This window comes from Alosa pseudoharengus, unplaced genomic scaffold (genome assembly GCF_046254945.1).
Source record: "Alosa pseudoharengus isolate Yale_2024_CS ecotype anadromous, Long Island Sound unplaced genomic scaffold, YU_APseudo_1.1 YU_APseudo_1.1_scf_12, whole genome shotgun sequence".
NCBI classification, from domain to species: domain Eukaryota; kingdom Metazoa; phylum Chordata; class Actinopteri; order Clupeiformes; family Clupeidae; genus Alosa; species Alosa pseudoharengus.
The window spans coordinates 36,572,504-36,590,001 of record NW_027468587.1 but is presented as its reverse complement, the minus strand read 5'-3'; the positions used below and the strand labels follow the sequence as shown (position 1 = coordinate 36,590,001).

Below are 17,498 nucleotides of genomic sequence, written 5' to 3'. Positions count from 1 at the left end.
ATTACACTTGGCACTGTGTGAATTCCCTCTTGATTGCAGGGATCTTCTCAACTTCCTCTTGGCCTGCCTCTTACCCAATCACAACCCGCGATGCAGATTGTGATTCCTTTTTTCTAATCTGTTTATATGTGCTGCTGGTTTAAAATAAGCTCATTTAAGGTGTGTACGGCTCAGTGGGCATGCTGTAACCCGTGTGTGATGTGTAATCGGAGTTTAACGATTTTTTAAATGTAGTACACTTGGGCCAACCTTTCACTCTGCTTTGGTTGATTTGCTCTTGGGCTATTCTTAGAGTCACTGTGACATTTCCACAGTCTTAGTGTGTGTGCGTGTGTGTGTGTGTGTGTGCGTGCGTGTGTGTGTGTGTGTGTGTGTGTGTGTGTGTGTGCGCGGGTGTGTGTGTGTTTTGCGCTCCACTCCTGTGCAGGACATGACCATGAAGATGAGTCTGATCCAGAGTGTGGGTCTCATAGCGAAGGCCATCAGTGGGTGTGTGCGCCGACAGAGCTACCTGTTCGCACGCAAGCAGGAGCTGATGGGAGTGATGATGGTCAGTTAGTGTCCAGTGTGCTCCCCACTCACCTTAACACCCCATCGCACCACAATTACTCAGCAATCTACACTGTAATCAACTCAAGCAATGTTCATAACGTCAATAGCAACATAGCAGGTTGTTTTAGATTGTACTTGTATCATAGGGTTATCATTAATACCAGTACTGATATTGCAGCATTGATTATTATCAGCAGTTAGCATTAAAAGTGAGATACAACATTATACTTGCACCGAAGCTTGTTGAACTGTCATTGCAGGACTTTATAAAAGCAGAATCCACAGAAGTGATGAGAACTCCTGTGCGCCACCTCGTCATGACCACGTGTGCCAACCTTGTGTATCCTTTAAACAGCGCTGCTCTCACCTGACTGGTCAACTCCTTTAAACAGCGCTGCTCTCACCTGACTGGTCAACTCCTTTAAACAGCACTGCTCTCACCTGACTGGTCAGCTCCTTTAAACAGCGCTGCTCTCACCTGACTGGTCAACTAGGGGACAGAAAGAGATGGAGCGCTCAGATTTGTGTTGCTGTTTAGGTTTAAATGACGTTTGAACCGAGTGTTTTTTTTTCGGTTGGCAGCATTGGCCCCATTTATCTCCAGGCCATTGTGTTGTCTGGCTTGTGCAATGACGTTGTTCTCTGTTACCTGGTTGGTCCTTGACACAGCTGTCAGTAACTTGGACCCTGTGCTGACGGAGGTTGAGAACTTTGACATTCTGCGGACCTGCATGAGCAGCGTGTACAGCCTGCCTCCGCTGGACACGCCGGACAAGGGCAAAGAGGACGAGGCCCTGGACCCTCAGCAGCGGGAGGTGAGAGACTGTGGCTACTATAGAACCCTGTGGCCTCGAGCCCTGTTCTTACTGAATACTATAGGGATAAACAAGACACTGTTACGGTACTGGTCAGTCCTTTGTGTCTTTGAGATGGCTACCTCAGAGTGTATGCAGAATCCTCTGCGATGCTGTTTTTCCTGCTGCTACACATCTGGGGCATCATATGGGGCCCGCGTAGCGCTCTCGCACCTGGGCCCACCATTGGTTTGTTACGCCACTGATTAGAACATTTTATTTCTTGAATTTCCCCTGGGGATCAATAAAGTATCTATCAATCTATCTATCATCTCTGTGGGTGTGTTCACGGCCTTGTGAAGCTGCAGGCTGGGCTCCTGATGCTCCATGCGCTGCAGCACTGAGCCAGGCTTCTCCTCCTCCTCCTCCTCCTCCTCCACGCCCTGCTGCACGCTGCTTAGCTCCCAATTACCACACGGATGGCAGCCCTGGCAGCTGCAGCCACTCACATTATCATGATTCATTCTGGCCTGTGAAAATATGAACGTAGAGAGTGGAGATCAAATGTTTTCTGTTGATATTGGATCACAATCGACTCTTTTTATGGACAGCTGGGAAAGTAGGCTGTGCAAAAGGCTATTCCTCTGGCGCTGCACCGCACAACATCATGTTTGTCTTGCAGGTCTTGTACTCCGAGACGTTCAAAGCTCTGAGTGACCTGTTGCGGAGTGTGTTGGCGCGTGACCTGAGTCCAGATGGACTTCAGGCCGTCTTTAAGGTATGGAGCACTCCACTGTCTGTACATTACTATTACATGGCATTCTCCTCCAGAGTTTCTCCTGGTGTTTGACCTCCCTACTCCACCCCTGTATGGGTTGTATTGGTATGTTCAGCACATAGAGGGCTGGTTGAGTTCCGGACAGGACCATGAGCGAGAGAGGGCGATCCTGACAACACTGGAGATCCTGCAGTTCTACTTGGATAGTCTCAATGTGAAGGTAAGATAGAGAGACTCAGGCTATGTTTTGTCTTAGTTTATCTTAATAGGGCCCCTATAATAAAGCATATCTAATGTTATTTGCCATTACCTTCATAAACTGTATTAGCTTGTTTTAGAACTTGCTTCACTATATTTGCTATGACATACCATGAGTCTCTAGGTGTGTATGTGGTGCATCTCATAAAGTACCTGTGCTTTAAGATGTGCAGATGGTCTGTCTCTAACCTTGTGTCTATGGATGCTGCTCCTCTGTGTGTGTGTCTGCTGTGGCCTGCATGGCTGGCTGTAGAACATGGTGACGTTCCACAACCTGGGCGCTCTGCTGGGCCGGCTGGCCCCCCGCTGCACTGACCCCGTCCCTCTGGTGCGCCGGGCGGCCGTGGACTGCATCTACACCCTGCTGCACATCCAGCTGCGCTACGAGGGTGAGGCGCGCCGCCAGCACACGCTTAACACAGCTTAATGCAGTGCTCCACCCACACCTAATGTGCAATAGCACTGACTAGCTGCACACTCTTAATGCAGCGCTCCACCCACACCTAATGTGCAATAGCACTGACTAGCTGCACACTCTTAATGCAGCGCTCCACCCACACCTAATGTGCAATAGCACTGACTAGCTGCACACTCTTAATGCAGCGCTCCACCCACACCTAATGTGCAATAGCACTGACTAGCTGCACACTCTTAATGCAGCGCTCCACCCACACCTAATGTGCAATAGCACTGACTAGCTGCACACTCTTAATGCAGCGCTCCACCCACACCTAATGTGCAATAGCACTGACTAGCTGCACACTCTTAATGCAGCGCTCCACCCACACCTAATGTGCAATAGCACTGACTAGCTGCACACTCTTAATGCAGCGCTCCACCCACACCTAATGTGCAATAGCACTGACTAGCTGCACACTCTTAATGCAGCGCTCCACCCACACCTAATGTGCAATAGCACTGACTAGCTGCACACTCTTAATGCAGCGCTCCACCCACACCTAATGTGCAATAGCACTGACTAGCTGCACACTCTTAATGCAGCGCTCCACCCACACCTAATGTGCAATAGCACTGACTAGCTGCACACTCTTAATGCAGCGCTCCACCCACACCTAATGTGCAATAGCACTGACTAGCTGCACACTCTTAATGCAGCGCTCCACCCACACCTAATGTGCAATAGCACTGACTAGCTGCACACTCTTAATGCAGCGCTCCACCCACACGTAATGTGCAATAGCACTGACTAGCTGCACACTCTTAATGCAGCGCTCCACCCACACGTAATGTGCAATAGCACTGACTAGCTGCACACTCTTAATGCAGCGCTCCACCCACACGTAATGTGCAATAGCACTGACTAGCTGCACACTCTTAATGCAGCGCTCCACCCACACCTAATGTGCAATAGCACTGACTAGCTGCACACTCTTAATGCAGCGCCCTACCCACATGTAATGTGCAAAAGCACTGTCATATAGCTGCACACTCTTAATGCAGCGCTCCACCCACATGTAATGTGCAATAGCACTGTCATATAGCTGTCAGCCTTTGGCAGGGCGCTCTTGACACGAAATAAAAACAAGTTTTGTTATCCTGGTGATCACAGTTAAACCTCTGACTTTTTTTGTGAATCTGGAACATGTAACTTCCTCAGTGAGAAGTCTCATCTTACCTCTCGCCCCGGTCTCTGGTTGACATTCCTATTTAATGTTACTGTGAGGGCCTCGTCCTGCCAAGTCTCTGAGGTCCCTCCCTCCCTCCCTCCCGCCTGTGATGAAAAGTGTGTGTTGTTTTTCCGCTCGGCAGGGTTCTCCCTGGACTACCGGGATGATTCAGTGGAGGGCCTGATCAGCCTGCGGGAGCGGCTGGACAACCCTGACCACGCAGTGCTCTATAAAACCTGCTCTGAGCTCACCAAGGTGAGAAAGGACTCTGACTCATACCAGTCCACTGAGATCACAGTCTATGCTCTACTAACTCAACTGTGATGAATGAGTGAATTAACATTGGGGTAATCTGAGTAACAGGCATTAATCACACATTAATCATCTCACTCTGTACTTAGCAGTTAGCAGTTCAGATGTGATTGAGATTATAGTCTTCTGTCTTTTACTTTGGATTAAATAAGCAATAAGTGGGAAGTCTCTCTTCTTGTCGTGTGTTAAGGGGCCGTTCACACCATGCACGAGGACTATAACCATAACGATAAAAGCGTCCACACTAACCAACAATAAGCTCAGTCTCTCCTTGTGTTAATGAATGTGATGGCTGTTAGCTTTTTATCATTTTCAAAATCGCTCTAAAAGTGATCCCCAACGATATCGTTCTTCATGTCGTTATCGTTATAGTTTATGTGTGAACATCGTCATTCATATTAACGAGAAAGATATATTTTTTTATAGTTATTGTTGTAGTTATCATTCTTGTTGTGAACGGCCCTTTAGATCATCAGTGTGTGTTAGATCATCAGTAAGCGCCTGTGCTCTCTCCTGCGTGCGTTAGATCATCAGTAAGCGCCTGTGCTCTCTCCTGTGTGTGTTAGATCATCAGTAAGCGCCTGTGCTCTCTCCTGCGTGCGTTAGATCATCAGTAAGCGCCTGTGCTCTCTCCTGTGTGTGTTAGATCATCAGTAAGCGCCTGTGCTCTCTCCTTTGTTAGATCATCAGTAAGCATCTGTGCTCTCTCCTGTGTGTGTTAGATCATCAGTAAGCGCCTGTGCTCTCTCCTGTGTGTGTTAGATCATCAGTAAGCGCCTGTGCTCTCTCCTTTGTTAGATCATCAGTAAGCGCCTGCCGCAGCAGCAACTGAGCACGCTGCTCTTCCTGCTGTTCGAAGGGCTGGTGGACTCCCAGTCCAACTGCTCAAGGGCCTCCAGTGTCATCCTCAACACACTGATGAAGAACCGAGGGGCCAGCCTGCAGGACCTGGTACAGCAGCACTGCCACTACTGTCCACTCTCTGGCTAGTCCTCCCCACTGTTCCACTGATCTCATAACACCATTGCTTTAGTGCTCCCCACTCTGTTCTACAGTAGAATTGACACACCCAGTACTTGAGTTCGCTCTGTGTGTGTGTGTGTGTGTGTGTGTGTGTGTGTGTGTGTGTGTGTGTGTGTGTGTGTGTGTGTGTGTGTGTGTGTGTGTGTGTGTGTGTGTGTGTGTGTGTGTGTGTGTGTGTGTGTGTGTGTGTGTGTGTGTGTGTGTGTGTGTGTGTGTGTGTGTGGTACTGTAGGTCCCTGAGGTTCTGGAGGTGCTTCACACGAGGATGCAGGTGATCTCTGAGGAGCAGGTGAAGGTGGCCGTGGCACAGTCCATCCTCATCCTCGCCGCGCAGCACCTGCAGACTGTGGTCAGCACGCTCATCTCATACCCACTGCCCTTCGACAGGTGAGCACTGCCTCCCCCAAGCGGACCTTACGGACTCCTGCACACTGATAAGTCGCTGTCCGGTCATAACTGAGCCAGACACCAGAGGGATATGATGCATGCCAGCTATGGAATCATTCTGGAACACTTGTCCAGAATGAGGTCAAGATCCTCGAGATGGGATTCTAGTTTATGAGGTGTCGTGTTCTGAGTGTGTTTTCCGTTGTCCAGCTGGAGCTGTGAGATGTGGATCGCTCTCGGAGCGGACAGCACCATTGCCTCGCGGATCATGGAGATGATGATCGAGAAGCTGAACGTTATGGCTCCTTATGTGGACAAGAAGGAGTCCATGATGAGGCCCGGCCTTACGAAAGTAGCCACCAGTCAGCCGCTAGCTGTGAGTACAGCTGCTTCAGAGACTCATCAACACATGCATTTCATATTGAGGTGTTTGTGTTTGTGTATGTTTTGTCATGCTTTATGTGTTTGTTTGTGCGTGCACATATGTGTGTGTGTGTGTGTGTGTGTCCAGATGACGTGTGCGCTGAGAGAGTTGATGCTGAACGGTCAGACGGTGGAGGCGGTGGCGTCTCTGTTCCCCCAGCTGTTCAGCGCTCTGCTGCTGCGCGTGGGCTCCAGCGTTGCCGTGCAGCTGCCCAAGGACATCAACAGCAACAGCATCGGCCCCGACAGGAAGGGCCCCTCCAAGAGCACCATCGCAACCTTCCATGTGTGTGGGTGAGTGGAGCAGGAGAGGGATCTGGGGGCCCCTGATGTGTTAGCACTGCAGTCATAGAACACTGTTGGAACCCTCATACAGAAATGCTACTCCTCACAGATAACCTATCCATAGGAATAAACCTGTGTGTTCATGTGCATCAGGGAAATGGAAGAGACGTTGAGAATGTGTTTCCTAGCTTTGTTATTTTAAAACACCTCGGTGTTTGGAGGTGGAGGACCAGGGATGTCAGACAGCTGGTCAGCCTTTTTTTGACTGCAGAAGCCACTCGGGCTATAAAAGACTACTGTCTGCTGCCGCTAATCTATCTGAAACGTACTTAATGCATTGTGCTCCTGTGCTGCTTTAAGGATTGCAGGGTTGCACATTTTAGTTTGCAGCCAAGTCATTGCTTTTTCTGTAGCTGAAAGCAGTTGTGTTGGTGCCCTTTAGTAGAGTCTGGCTCCAGCCTTAAACAAATGAGGGTGGAGGCTTATTGGCAGTCCTGAACAGAGTTTGTTTTCCATTTTTGACGATGAACTTTCGCTGACTTAGACTGACGCGCTCCCGTCTCATTTTCTGACCTCTCTAAGTGTGTGTGTGTGTGTGTGTGTGTGTGTGTGTGTGTGTGTGTGTGTGTGTGTGTGTGTGTGTGTGTGTGTGTGTGTGTGTGTGTGTGTGTGTGTGTGTGTGTGTGTGTGTGTGTGTGTGTGTGTGTGTGTGTGTGTGTGTGTGTGTGTGTGTGTGTGTGTGTGTGTGTGTACAGGGTGGCTGTGGAGGCGCTGCGGATCCTGCTGGCTCGTGCCCAGCTGGAGGAGGTGGTCAAGCCTCTGGACCAGGACGGCGCCTGGGACAAGATGAAGGACCCCCAGCAGCACATAGAGGGCATCACTCTCCTGTCCAGGTGAGTCTGCCTGATACTGCTGATCATGAACGTTTGCCTTCAGAGCACTTGGGTATTTCACTGTGCAGTTTTCTGTGTGTGAGTGCGCGTGTGTGTGTATAGCTTCAGCTGTATGGCAGGAAATGTGCAGGTCTGAGTTTTGCATTTTGTGCAGAGAGGCCCCTTGTGATTTGTGCCCAAGCTATTTATGCGGTGTTATTATTTCACATAAGTGAAGTGCTTGTGTGACATATTTTTTCTGTAGTACAGAAATGACTTTGCCGTTGTTGAGGCGTGTGTGGTGTACTGTATATGTGTGAGTGACTGCTTCCTACTCCCTGCAGAGCCATGGCCAAGCATGCAGGGCCCCGTCTCCCTGCCATTGTGGAGGCCTTGTGTCCCTCCCTCAACAACATCTACGAGTGCCAGAGAATCGTCGTCACTGCCTTCTTTGCTGAGGTGAGACCCAAGTCCTAACCGCTCCCTTCACTTCCAAAAATCAGCTATTCATTCCCACCTGTAGAAGTTCCTCCAGTGACTTAACCAGTCTTACAGCTGCAGTTTGTCTTAAGCATGTGCAGCAGGATATCACTAACGGCTTCCACACACAGTTGCGTTCCATCAACGCATGATTGGCTGGTGCCATCTGTTGTTCGCTTGTTCGTAATTTGATTGGATGGTGCCGTCCGTCGGTGCAGCAAAAGTTTAACTTCTCAACGTGAACGACGGGAGCAACGCGACGGACCCACAATTCAGTTCGGCAACGGATGACGTAAGCCCATGTAAAGTGAACGGGATGTGTCTCCAGCACTGCATCGCATGCAACTGTGTGTGGGAGCCGTTAGTGACTCACTCACTTCAGATTTTGCATTATTTAGCCAATGGCACATAGGTGGAGCACAGTCTTCAGGCTCTTGCCCTTGTTGACGCTTAAACACGTCTCTGTTTGGGTGGTGTAGCTGCTTAAACACGTCTCTGTTTGGGTGGTGTAGCTGCTTAAACACGTCTCTGTTTGGTTGGTGTAGCTGCTTAAACACCTCTCTGTTTGGGTGGTGTAGCTGCTTAAACACCTCTCTGTTTGGGTGGTGTAGCTGCTTAAACACGTCTCTGTTTGGGTGGTGTAGCTGCTTAAACACGTCTCTGTTTGGTTGGTGTAGCTGCTTAAACACCTCTCTGTTTGGGTGGTGTAGCTGCTTAAACACCTCTCTGTTTGGGTGGTGTAGCTGCTGAACCACCATGTGGTGACGGAGCTGATGATGATGGACCTGCTGATGAACAACATGATGGAGCGCATCTCGGAGCCCTGCTGCACCGTGCGCATGCTGGCCCTGCGTGGCCTGGGGAACATCGCCGTGGGCTCCCCCGAGAAGGTGCTCAATCCCACACCTCTTCAGTTTTAGCTTATAATCTCTATACAGGTTACAGCTCCTCTCAAACATATTCTCTTAGATGCTTTTGTAAAGTCTGCAAGGATGTTCTAGCTATGCTCTGAAAACTCAGCTGTAAAATCAGCCTATTGGTTTTCATTTTGATGTTAAATTGTACATGTATTGGCTTAGGTCTGATAGGTCCATGTCTTTAGGCATCTCCCAGGTGAATTTCTAGATTCCTAGCAGGGGAGGGAGCATAATAAATGAGAGCAGTTGTGATGTAGAAGTGATACGCTTTTCTAATTGGTCCTTTCTATGGCCATCACAGGCAGGGAAGGGACATTTGAAAAGCCTACCTTAAGGCTTACCTTAAATCATATAGCGTATAATGACCACAGCAAAATATATAATGACTTCTGTCAATGGCAATGGGTCTTGTGCTTCTGTCTCATGTATTTCATATCATTCTGTGAGTTGTTCACTTATCTCATTGGAACTTCATTAAAGGTGAAAGTCAGTGAGTAATAGCCAACGTTGCCACGCGACACCTGAAACTTTCAAGTTCTATTTGCGTGGCAAACTATTTGTCTTCTCAGCAGAAGCCAAACAATGGTAACAAATTAATTTTAGAAGACCCATTGTGTGAAGTTTCTTTACTCGTTTTGGCAAGTAGCCCTATAATAAGCAGGATAATGTATTGTCCGCCGTTCGTTATCAGAAAATAAGTCCCAACAGGGCAAACAGGACCCTGACGCTAAGTGGACCGGCGGACAATACATTATCCCTTACATAACAATATGTCCTCTCTATATAGTTGAGATTGATGGGTCCACAGGATATTTATTAGCAGAATAATTGCAGTTTGCTTATTATAGCAAAAGGAAGCACTGTTACAAAGGAAGTACTAGCCAGTCTAAACGTGTGTGTGTGTGTGTGTGTGTGTGTGCGTGTGTGTGCGTGCGTGCGTGCGTGTGTGTGTGCGTGTGCGTGTGCGTGTGCGTGTGCGTGTGCGTGTGCGTGCGCCTGTGTGCCTGCCTGGTCAGACTGAGCTTGGTAGTGTTGGCTAATGGCTGATGTGGGCTGTCCTGTGTGTGTGCTCAGGTGAATAAATATGCCAAGGAGCTGTTGGCAGCCATGAGTGCTGGGATGGAGGAGAAGGACGACCCCGGGAAGCACATCACGCTGGAGGCCATGTCCGGCCTCTCCAAAGTGCTGCTCTACCTGGACCAGAAGAACGTGCACTTACTGGTGGTCTACATCTTCATGAAGATCAAGCCCTTCCTGGAAAACGTGAGTGCCTGCACTTGTGCTCTGGATCTTGTCACTTGTGCACTCTACTAAATGTGCATCTTTCCATATGACATACTTTAATGGCCCACGCATCATTAGCTTCATACAGCACTGACACCCCTGCACAGGCATGCAATCTATTGATGAGTCCTCCATCATTAGCCTAATACAGCACTGACACCCCTGCACAGGCATGCAATCTATTGATGAGTCCTCCATCATTAGCCTAATACAGCACTGACACCCCTGCACAGGCATGCAATCTATTGATGAGTCCTCGATTCACTCCATCCATGCACTTCCCTTGTGCTCCCTGCTCCAGGAGAGTGATGAAATCCGCTGTGCTGCCATCATGCTCCTTGGGAACCTGTCCAAGTTTGGCTCAGGAGAACCCGTCTTCAAAGACCAGATCCACAACGTACTGGTCAGCATGCTGCTGCACCTTTGTGACCCGAACCAGCAGGTGGTCAAGGTAAGGCACCATCACTTCCACACGGTCAAGAAGGAGTCAAGAAGGACTCACATTGCAATTCTGTATCACAATTGCATTCTACCCCCTTCATTAGACTGACTGGCTTCAGAATGTGATGCCACTGCTCTGTGTCAGTAGATGTCTGAGCTCCAAGTGAAAACACATAGTCATTTCCTGTTTATTAGCCACATTGTGTATAAGCTGCAGGATAGTGTTTTATGCAAGTTAAAAGAAACAAAACCATATTAATACCATATTAACTGTCCCCGTGTATTAACCTCATAGCTGAAGAAATTATGCAAAATCAATGTGTAAGCCGCGGCTAATAGTTGGGAAAATAGGGTAATATTCTCCAAAGCATATTAGAAAAGGCTGCTGGCTCCTTTGTGCTTTTGTGCTTGTTAAGTGAGTGTGTTTGTCTGAGCTGCTGTCCTGTTGGCTGCTGGCAGGCCTGTAAGTACTCCATGAGGGTGTGTGCTCCCCTGGTGGGCTCCACGCAGATCACCACCATGTTCCAGAAGCATCTGCACGAGGACAAAGGCTTGCACTACGGCGAGTTTGTCAACGATCTCACCAAATACCTAGTGAGTAACACACAAGCTCATTTACTCTCCAGGCCCCATCGCACGGCTCCCTTTGGCCCAATGAATATGTGTCAGTGTCCTCCGGCAACAGCATATGAATATTTGTCTGGGAAAAATGTAGTTAGTATTCACAGTGTGCTAAGTAAACGCAGGCACTTCATTTTGAAGTGGGCATCCGGTTGTTGTTGACGTGTTAGAATTGTACACAGTAATTCATTAGCATTGAAATGGAAACAATATTCTCCTGTTTCAGCGGTTCAGTACTTCTTACATCATCTGTGCATGTGACTCTCCTGCGGGAGCCAGATGAAAGTTCTGATGACTCTTTTGATCCTCCTGCAGATCCAGGACTTCCCAAACATGCTGAACTTCTACCACAACACCGTCGTTCAGTTCTTCAAAAGCAACTGGGCCGATATCCGTGCTGGCGCTGCCATGTTTATCGGTGAGACGAGAAGCGGGAGCATATTTGAGGGCACTTTGTTGCTGTTGTTGAATAAAAATACATCAATGTACACACACACACACTCACCCGCACATATTTTGATATTATTCTCTATAGCGAAGTGACAAATTGCCATTATGGTTCATTTGATTGATGATTTAGCAAGATTTTAAATACACTTTCTTTCTGCCATATTTCAAAAACTGAATACACATTGTATCATGTGGTATGGTATGCATGCAGAAGGTAGGGATAAATGATATTGAATGAAATGCTGCTGTTGTGGGAGAGTAGTCTCATGTTATGCTCAGCCTATCTTTAGTGGCTACTGAAAATTCATACTTCTGAGGGAACTTGTTGATATGTCAGTTGAATTTAGCTTTTGCTGACAGGCAGTGAGACAAATATCACACCCACTCTGTCAGTCGTGTTTTCAAGTGCGAATGTGTGATTGTTCTACACTTTCCTCCAATAGGCTTTCTCTTGGGGAATCTTCCAGAGAACCTCTTCATCCACATGAACATGGCAAACGTCACTAGAGGTGAGGAATCCTTATATATTTGAGTATGTGTGTGTGTGTGTGTGGGGCGGGGTGTTATCTGTATGAGGTCCTTTACAAAATAATTTTGTAACTCATTTGTAACTCTCTCTCTCTCTCTCTCTCTCTCTCTCTCTCTGTCTCTCTCTCTTTGTCTGTAGGCCTGGTGATGCTGTTGCAGGACCCTGACCCTATGGTGCGAGCCAAGGCAGCAGAAGCCATGGGCCATTTCCACTGACCACCCTGCCCCTGCCATGTAGAGTTAGCACTGTTTCTTTCCCTTTAGAGAAGCCCAGAACGTTGGTGGTGTGGGGGGGTGGGGTGGGGTGGTGTTGATTGACTTAATAATAAGCCCTTGAAGGATTTTAGTGACCAAAGAGTGTGTACCAATTCCGTTCAGACACCCGTATCCCCATCATTCCATGACCTTGGAGTTCTGTTAATGAACTAGTTGCCAAAATGTTTCTGTTTACAGCACATTAGCAAGAGGAGATTAGAGTGGTTCGAAGAGTATGGGTCATGTTAGTGTGAGAGATTAGAGTGGTTAGAAGAGTATGGGGGCATGCTAGTGTGAAAGATTAGAGTGGTTAGAAGAGTATGGGGGCATGCTAGTGTGAGAGATTAGAGTGGTTAGAAGAGTATGGGGGCATGCTAGTGTGAAAGATTAGAGTGGTTAGAAGAGTATGGGGGCATGCTAGTGTGAGAGATTAGAGTGGTTAGAAGAGTATGGGGGCATGCTAGTGTGAAAGATTAGAGTGGTTAGAAGAGTATGGGGGCATGCTAGTGTGAGAGATTAGAGTGGTTAGAAGAGTATGGGGGCATGCTAGTGTGAGAGGAGTGTGGGGGTGTGGAGACATTACCATCAGAGGCCATCTAGTGGTTTGGATGGTCACTTTCAACCAATGAGCCAAGTTCAACATTAACCGGTTGGGAAGCAGCATGCAGATTAGTCCCATTCTCCAACCTGAGCGCTGGAGTCTGCTCCATGTGGCCATTCTTCAGAATGCACCCAAAGTAGATGCAGCAGGGCAGGCCATCCTCAGAGCTCAGTGCAGTGACTCACATCTGATTCAGGCCTCAGCAGATTGAGTGACTGAGCGCATGAGCGCCTCCTGCTGGAGCTGGCTGCACTGCCCAGCCCTCGGGACACACTGACCACTGGGGTGGCCTTTGACTGTACATCAGCACTTAATCTTAAAAGTCTTAATGGACAGGGTAGCTTTAGATGCCTTGTGGCTGTTCTTCAGGCAGTGGTTATTGGAGAGCCCTCAGCACCTCCATGTTGCATGGCCTCCATGTTTGCACTTGTATAACGAGGTGCTGGTCAGAATGTTCGGTGGCTCCACGAGAGTCAGTCATTCCCCTTTAAGAGCAAAATGTAACACTGTTGAAGACTTTTCCACGGTTGTAGCATGGAGCCGAAATGCTGTGTTGAGGGTCAGTGATGTGGACCCCGAGTAGGACTTGATGGCTTTCCCTAAAGAGGTGTAGCTGACAGTGGATGTTAGATTACAGACTGACCGCTTATGCTTCCTTCAAAACTAAAGAGTAGATCCTGAGACCAGTCCAGCCTGTTGAGAGAGCTGCCATTGATCCAGTGCCAAATATTTCATATCCATAGAGAACAAAATAAGTTACCCTGAGAGTGATGCAATAACGTTTGTCATTTTCATACTCTGCCTTTAGTGACCTGTCTGCCATTTTAGATTTTGTATCGTCCAGGTTTCCCCACCCCATTCCGCCCATCGTCCGTCTGGTGCACTACGGTGTGTGTGGAGTGTGAGTCGTCTGGTGCACTACGGTGTGTGTGGAGTGTGAGTCGTCTGGTGCACTACGGTGTGTGTGGAGTGTGAGTCGGGGTAGAGGAGGCTGCTCCTACTGCAGTCGCTCCCACTGAGCCACTGAACAGTACATTGCACTTGTCAGCCACCCTGCCCTGTCTGCACACACACACACACACACACACACACACACACACACACCCCTGAAACCCCACAAATAGAGTGTGTGTGTGTGTGTGTGTGTGTGTGTGTGTGTTTGATTTCAGTGGTGGGAGCACTTTTCCATGTACAGGAGAATGTAGTGTCCTCCTCTTGATAGCATGTGTGTGGGTGTTTGAGTTGGTAGAGATGCATTAGTATGTAGAGTAGAGTAGCATTGGGTGAAGTGGAACTGGGAAGAGTGTTGTGTCCATCCTTGTGTTCTGTCATGTTGTTTTCTATAATAATAACGGTACGTATTATGAAGATGTTACTGCTACTCCCCATGTGATGGGATCAGACTACTGAGAGTGATGGCAATCGACTCCTTTTAACAAGTATCATTAAAGAGATCATTCCTGACAACCTCGCAGCACATCTCCTCCTTCTTCCATGAGACATCCTGTCACAAGTTCACAAAGTCCCTCTTACAGTGGTATTTACAACAGTGATCGTGAATTGATCTTCCTGAATAAACAATGTGAATCGTCTGAAGTGAAATTAAACTATTCATTTATAGTTTACAATATGGGTGTAGCGTTGACCTTTTTAACTGGGCGCTTTAGGCATATTATTAAGCGGAACATTAGTTGATCTTATCTTATTTCAGTGTTGTGTCAGAGCTACCCGTGTGAGGACTACAGGCCTCGGCTAGGTGTGCCTCTCTAAGGCTCACTGCTCACGACTGAAACTTCATTTATTTTATTATGCTTCTTCAGCTAAAAAAAAAACTGAATGCCTTGCTTATCTCCCGCATTACATATGCATTGTAAAAGCATTTTGCAGATTTGCAAACTGTAATAGCCTGTCGAGTTGCCTTCTACCAGCACAGACGGATCTGATGCCAGCAAACTGAGGTCTCTAGTGGCCCATTAATCACTCTGATTGCCCAAAATGCCTGTCAATCAAAAGACGCCCGGACCAAAGTCAATTTTTGTCACTGTGTTAAAACAGATGGGTTTGTTGTGTTAAATTGGCTAACAGCTCCCATTTCTCGGAGGGAGTGCACCCGGCGTCGGCCTGAGGTGACGAGGAGGCGAGATGAAAACCCCAGGCTTGGAGCAATCAAATTAGAGGAGCCTGATAGCAGCCGTGAATTGAATTGCACTCCCGCATCTGAATGACAACCTGCTCTCAGCAGGTCGGTGCGGCGAGATACGATTCGTTCACCCTGAGTGACCTGTAAGTGTTTACATTGAGATGCAGGTAATTTCAGACATCTGCTGATCCTCCCCAGCTGGTGACATTGAGGCTGATGTTTCATTACAGCTGAGCGGGACGGCAGAAATGGCAGCTTTGGTATGCAGAGCAGAGCAGGCGGGATTGAGCAGCGAGGCGGCTCTGTAGAGGGCAGTGGCGGCCTCCTCATGTCTGACCCTTACACAGGAGTCCTGCAGGGGCAAGTACATCCGTTTCATGTACGTTTTGATCTCGGTGAGATTAGGCATTGTTTTATTTCAAAAAGGTCAGAAAATTATTGGATACCTTACTACAGTGAAGAGTGGTAACATGTTTAATGGGTGAATGTCAAGAGATGCTTTGCCCATGTGTTAGATTGTGTTGTTTCTCCTGCACACTTCCCCTTCTTCCCTCCTCTTCAGCAGTGAATTCTCTGGCCCTGCATATCTTTACAGCAACCTCAGTTGAGGTCATTGTAGGGATGTAAGGCATCCACTTGAGGGCGCTGAAGCTCATGTTTAGGACAGTGTCCCGGATTCTCCTCGCTGCATCCACGATGACTATAGAGGAGAGGCATGCATTAACACAGGGGAAGCACAGAGTCCAGCATACTTATCCATTCCAAGGAAAAGGCCCAGTTCAAAGGGTCACTCTTATTGTGATTAGATTTTTTATTTTCCATCCATTAAGGCTGACAAACTAATAGGGCTACGTTTACAGAGAAAACTTTATCTAAACGAGGCTATTTGCTAGATTAGAGTTGAGGTCGAGCGGCTGGGGGACTGTGGGGATGGTGATGAAGGGTGCAGGGGAGGCTAATTGGTGGAGCTGGCACACTGAACTGTCCTCCACTGTAATCAAGCTCATCTCCCACTTGCATCCTATCGACTTTTCTGTCTCCGCTGGCCTTTCAGAAAGGATTAGAGTTCAATTGTAGCGTTTTGATAACTCGTTTTATTACCCTACTTAATGCAGCAGCTAACATGATTGAGTGGACGGAGCGACTGACTGCCGTTTAATGACATGGCTGCAGAGTTCAGTGTGAATCTGCTCCACTGTGCCTTTCACGCCTGCCTGGCTGCTTAAGTGAGAGATTAGCATGGTGAGATATTGTGGTGAGGTCAAGGTAGAGGTGGCGGTGTGTGGCGGCGAGCGCCGAGGTATTTATGCTGTTGCCGGCGCCAGACCTCTCTCTCATCACTGGCAGCTTTATCAGCCGCAAGCAAACAAATTCCTCCCGGGACGCCGCCCCACCAAGCGGCCATCATTTACTCACAGTCCCTTTCTGCTGGAGCGGCCGTGCCAGTCTGCACCACTCACTGTCAGCCGCACTCCCATATCTCACTGGACCCCAACCACCTGGAATTTTACAGGGAGCGTTCCCATTAAAATAGGGGAGGTGTCATTTAGGCAAGGACTTTCACGGCATCTCACCCTTTGCATGCTCATACTATCACTCTCTTCTCTCTCTCTCTCTCTCTCTCTCTCTCTCTCTCTCTCTCTCTCTCTCTCTCTCCCTCCCTCTCTCTCTCCCTCTATCAAACTCTCTCTCTTTCTCTGAAATTACAGTCATTCATTCCCTGCTGGCAGCTGAGCAGGGAGACAGAGGCTCTGTATCAGACTCTGACCTGACTGTGGGGACATATGGATCTAATCTTTGGCCGGATTGCTTTTGGCTCACATGTGATAGTTGCCATCAATTTATACCGCCGCGATGCAATGAAAGAAAATCCTTGTTGCGTTCCAAGGGCCATTATATTTTAGTTGCAGCTCTAATCTTGATGGCAGTTGAGGGGCAGGGTGATTGTCTATAGGTGTGAGCAGCCAAGGGAGTCCATTGCTATGCTCTGAGCGCTGCTGCGACTATATGCTTTCACCACGATGAACTTGAGTGAACTTCACCTCTTATCAAAGACATTACAGTTCCTCACGTCCACCTGCTTCCTTAATATGCAGCTCCTCTGTGCCTACTGTTAGTCTCATAGACAAACTGCATCTCCTTATCAGAAGGACACGCTCAGAATATTTTAACCCAGGAAAGTGGAGGGGGGATTATACAAGGAACTGCGATCAAACTGCACAAAAACACACTTAATGTATGTGGAAGCCCACTTCTTGATGTTAGAAATGTTTATAGGAGCCATTACACCCTTTTATACAGAACTCTCATCATTATCATTGCCTTCTAAATTGTCTTCTATGTCTGCATCGAAAACTGCACTGTAAATCTCTCTGTTTCAGTTTTTCATTCAATACGTTCCCCGGAGTGTTACAAAATTGTATCGGAAGATTTATGACTCTTTATAACTCTGCAGAGGAAAATCCGTTA

General features: G+C 47.9%; 1 protein-coding gene across 1 annotated transcript in view; it reads left to right on the top strand.

The window, feature by feature from the left end:
* The window catches only part of mroh1 (maestro heat-like repeat family member 1), a 29,844-nt gene extending 15,488 nt beyond the window's left edge, over window positions 1–14,356 (top strand). Inside the window, exons 24-43 of the mRNA XM_076281162.1 lie at window positions 428–550; window positions 813–892; window positions 1,229–1,367; window positions 2,029–2,124; window positions 2,240–2,344; window positions 2,636–2,771; window positions 4,153–4,265; window positions 5,121–5,273; window positions 5,578–5,732; window positions 5,943–6,108; window positions 6,244–6,449; window positions 7,196–7,333; window positions 7,657–7,771; window positions 8,536–8,682; window positions 9,784–9,972; window positions 10,295–10,444; window positions 10,894–11,028; window positions 11,371–11,473; window positions 11,949–12,014; window positions 12,173–14,356. Of these exons, the coding sequence (XP_076137277.1) occupies window positions 428–550; window positions 813–892; window positions 1,229–1,367; window positions 2,029–2,124; window positions 2,240–2,344; window positions 2,636–2,771; window positions 4,153–4,265; window positions 5,121–5,273; window positions 5,578–5,732; window positions 5,943–6,108; window positions 6,244–6,449; window positions 7,196–7,333; window positions 7,657–7,771; window positions 8,536–8,682; window positions 9,784–9,972; window positions 10,295–10,444; window positions 10,894–11,028; window positions 11,371–11,473; window positions 11,949–12,014; window positions 12,173–12,249 (2,592 nt within the window). The 3' untranslated portion in view covers window positions 12,250–14,356. The remainder of the gene's footprint in view (window positions 1–427; window positions 551–812; window positions 893–1,228; window positions 1,368–2,028; window positions 2,125–2,239; window positions 2,345–2,635; window positions 2,772–4,152; window positions 4,266–5,120; window positions 5,274–5,577; window positions 5,733–5,942; window positions 6,109–6,243; window positions 6,450–7,195; window positions 7,334–7,656; window positions 7,772–8,535; window positions 8,683–9,783; window positions 9,973–10,294; window positions 10,445–10,893; window positions 11,029–11,370; window positions 11,474–11,948; window positions 12,015–12,172) is intronic.
* Window positions 14,357–17,498: the final 3,142 nt, after the last annotated feature.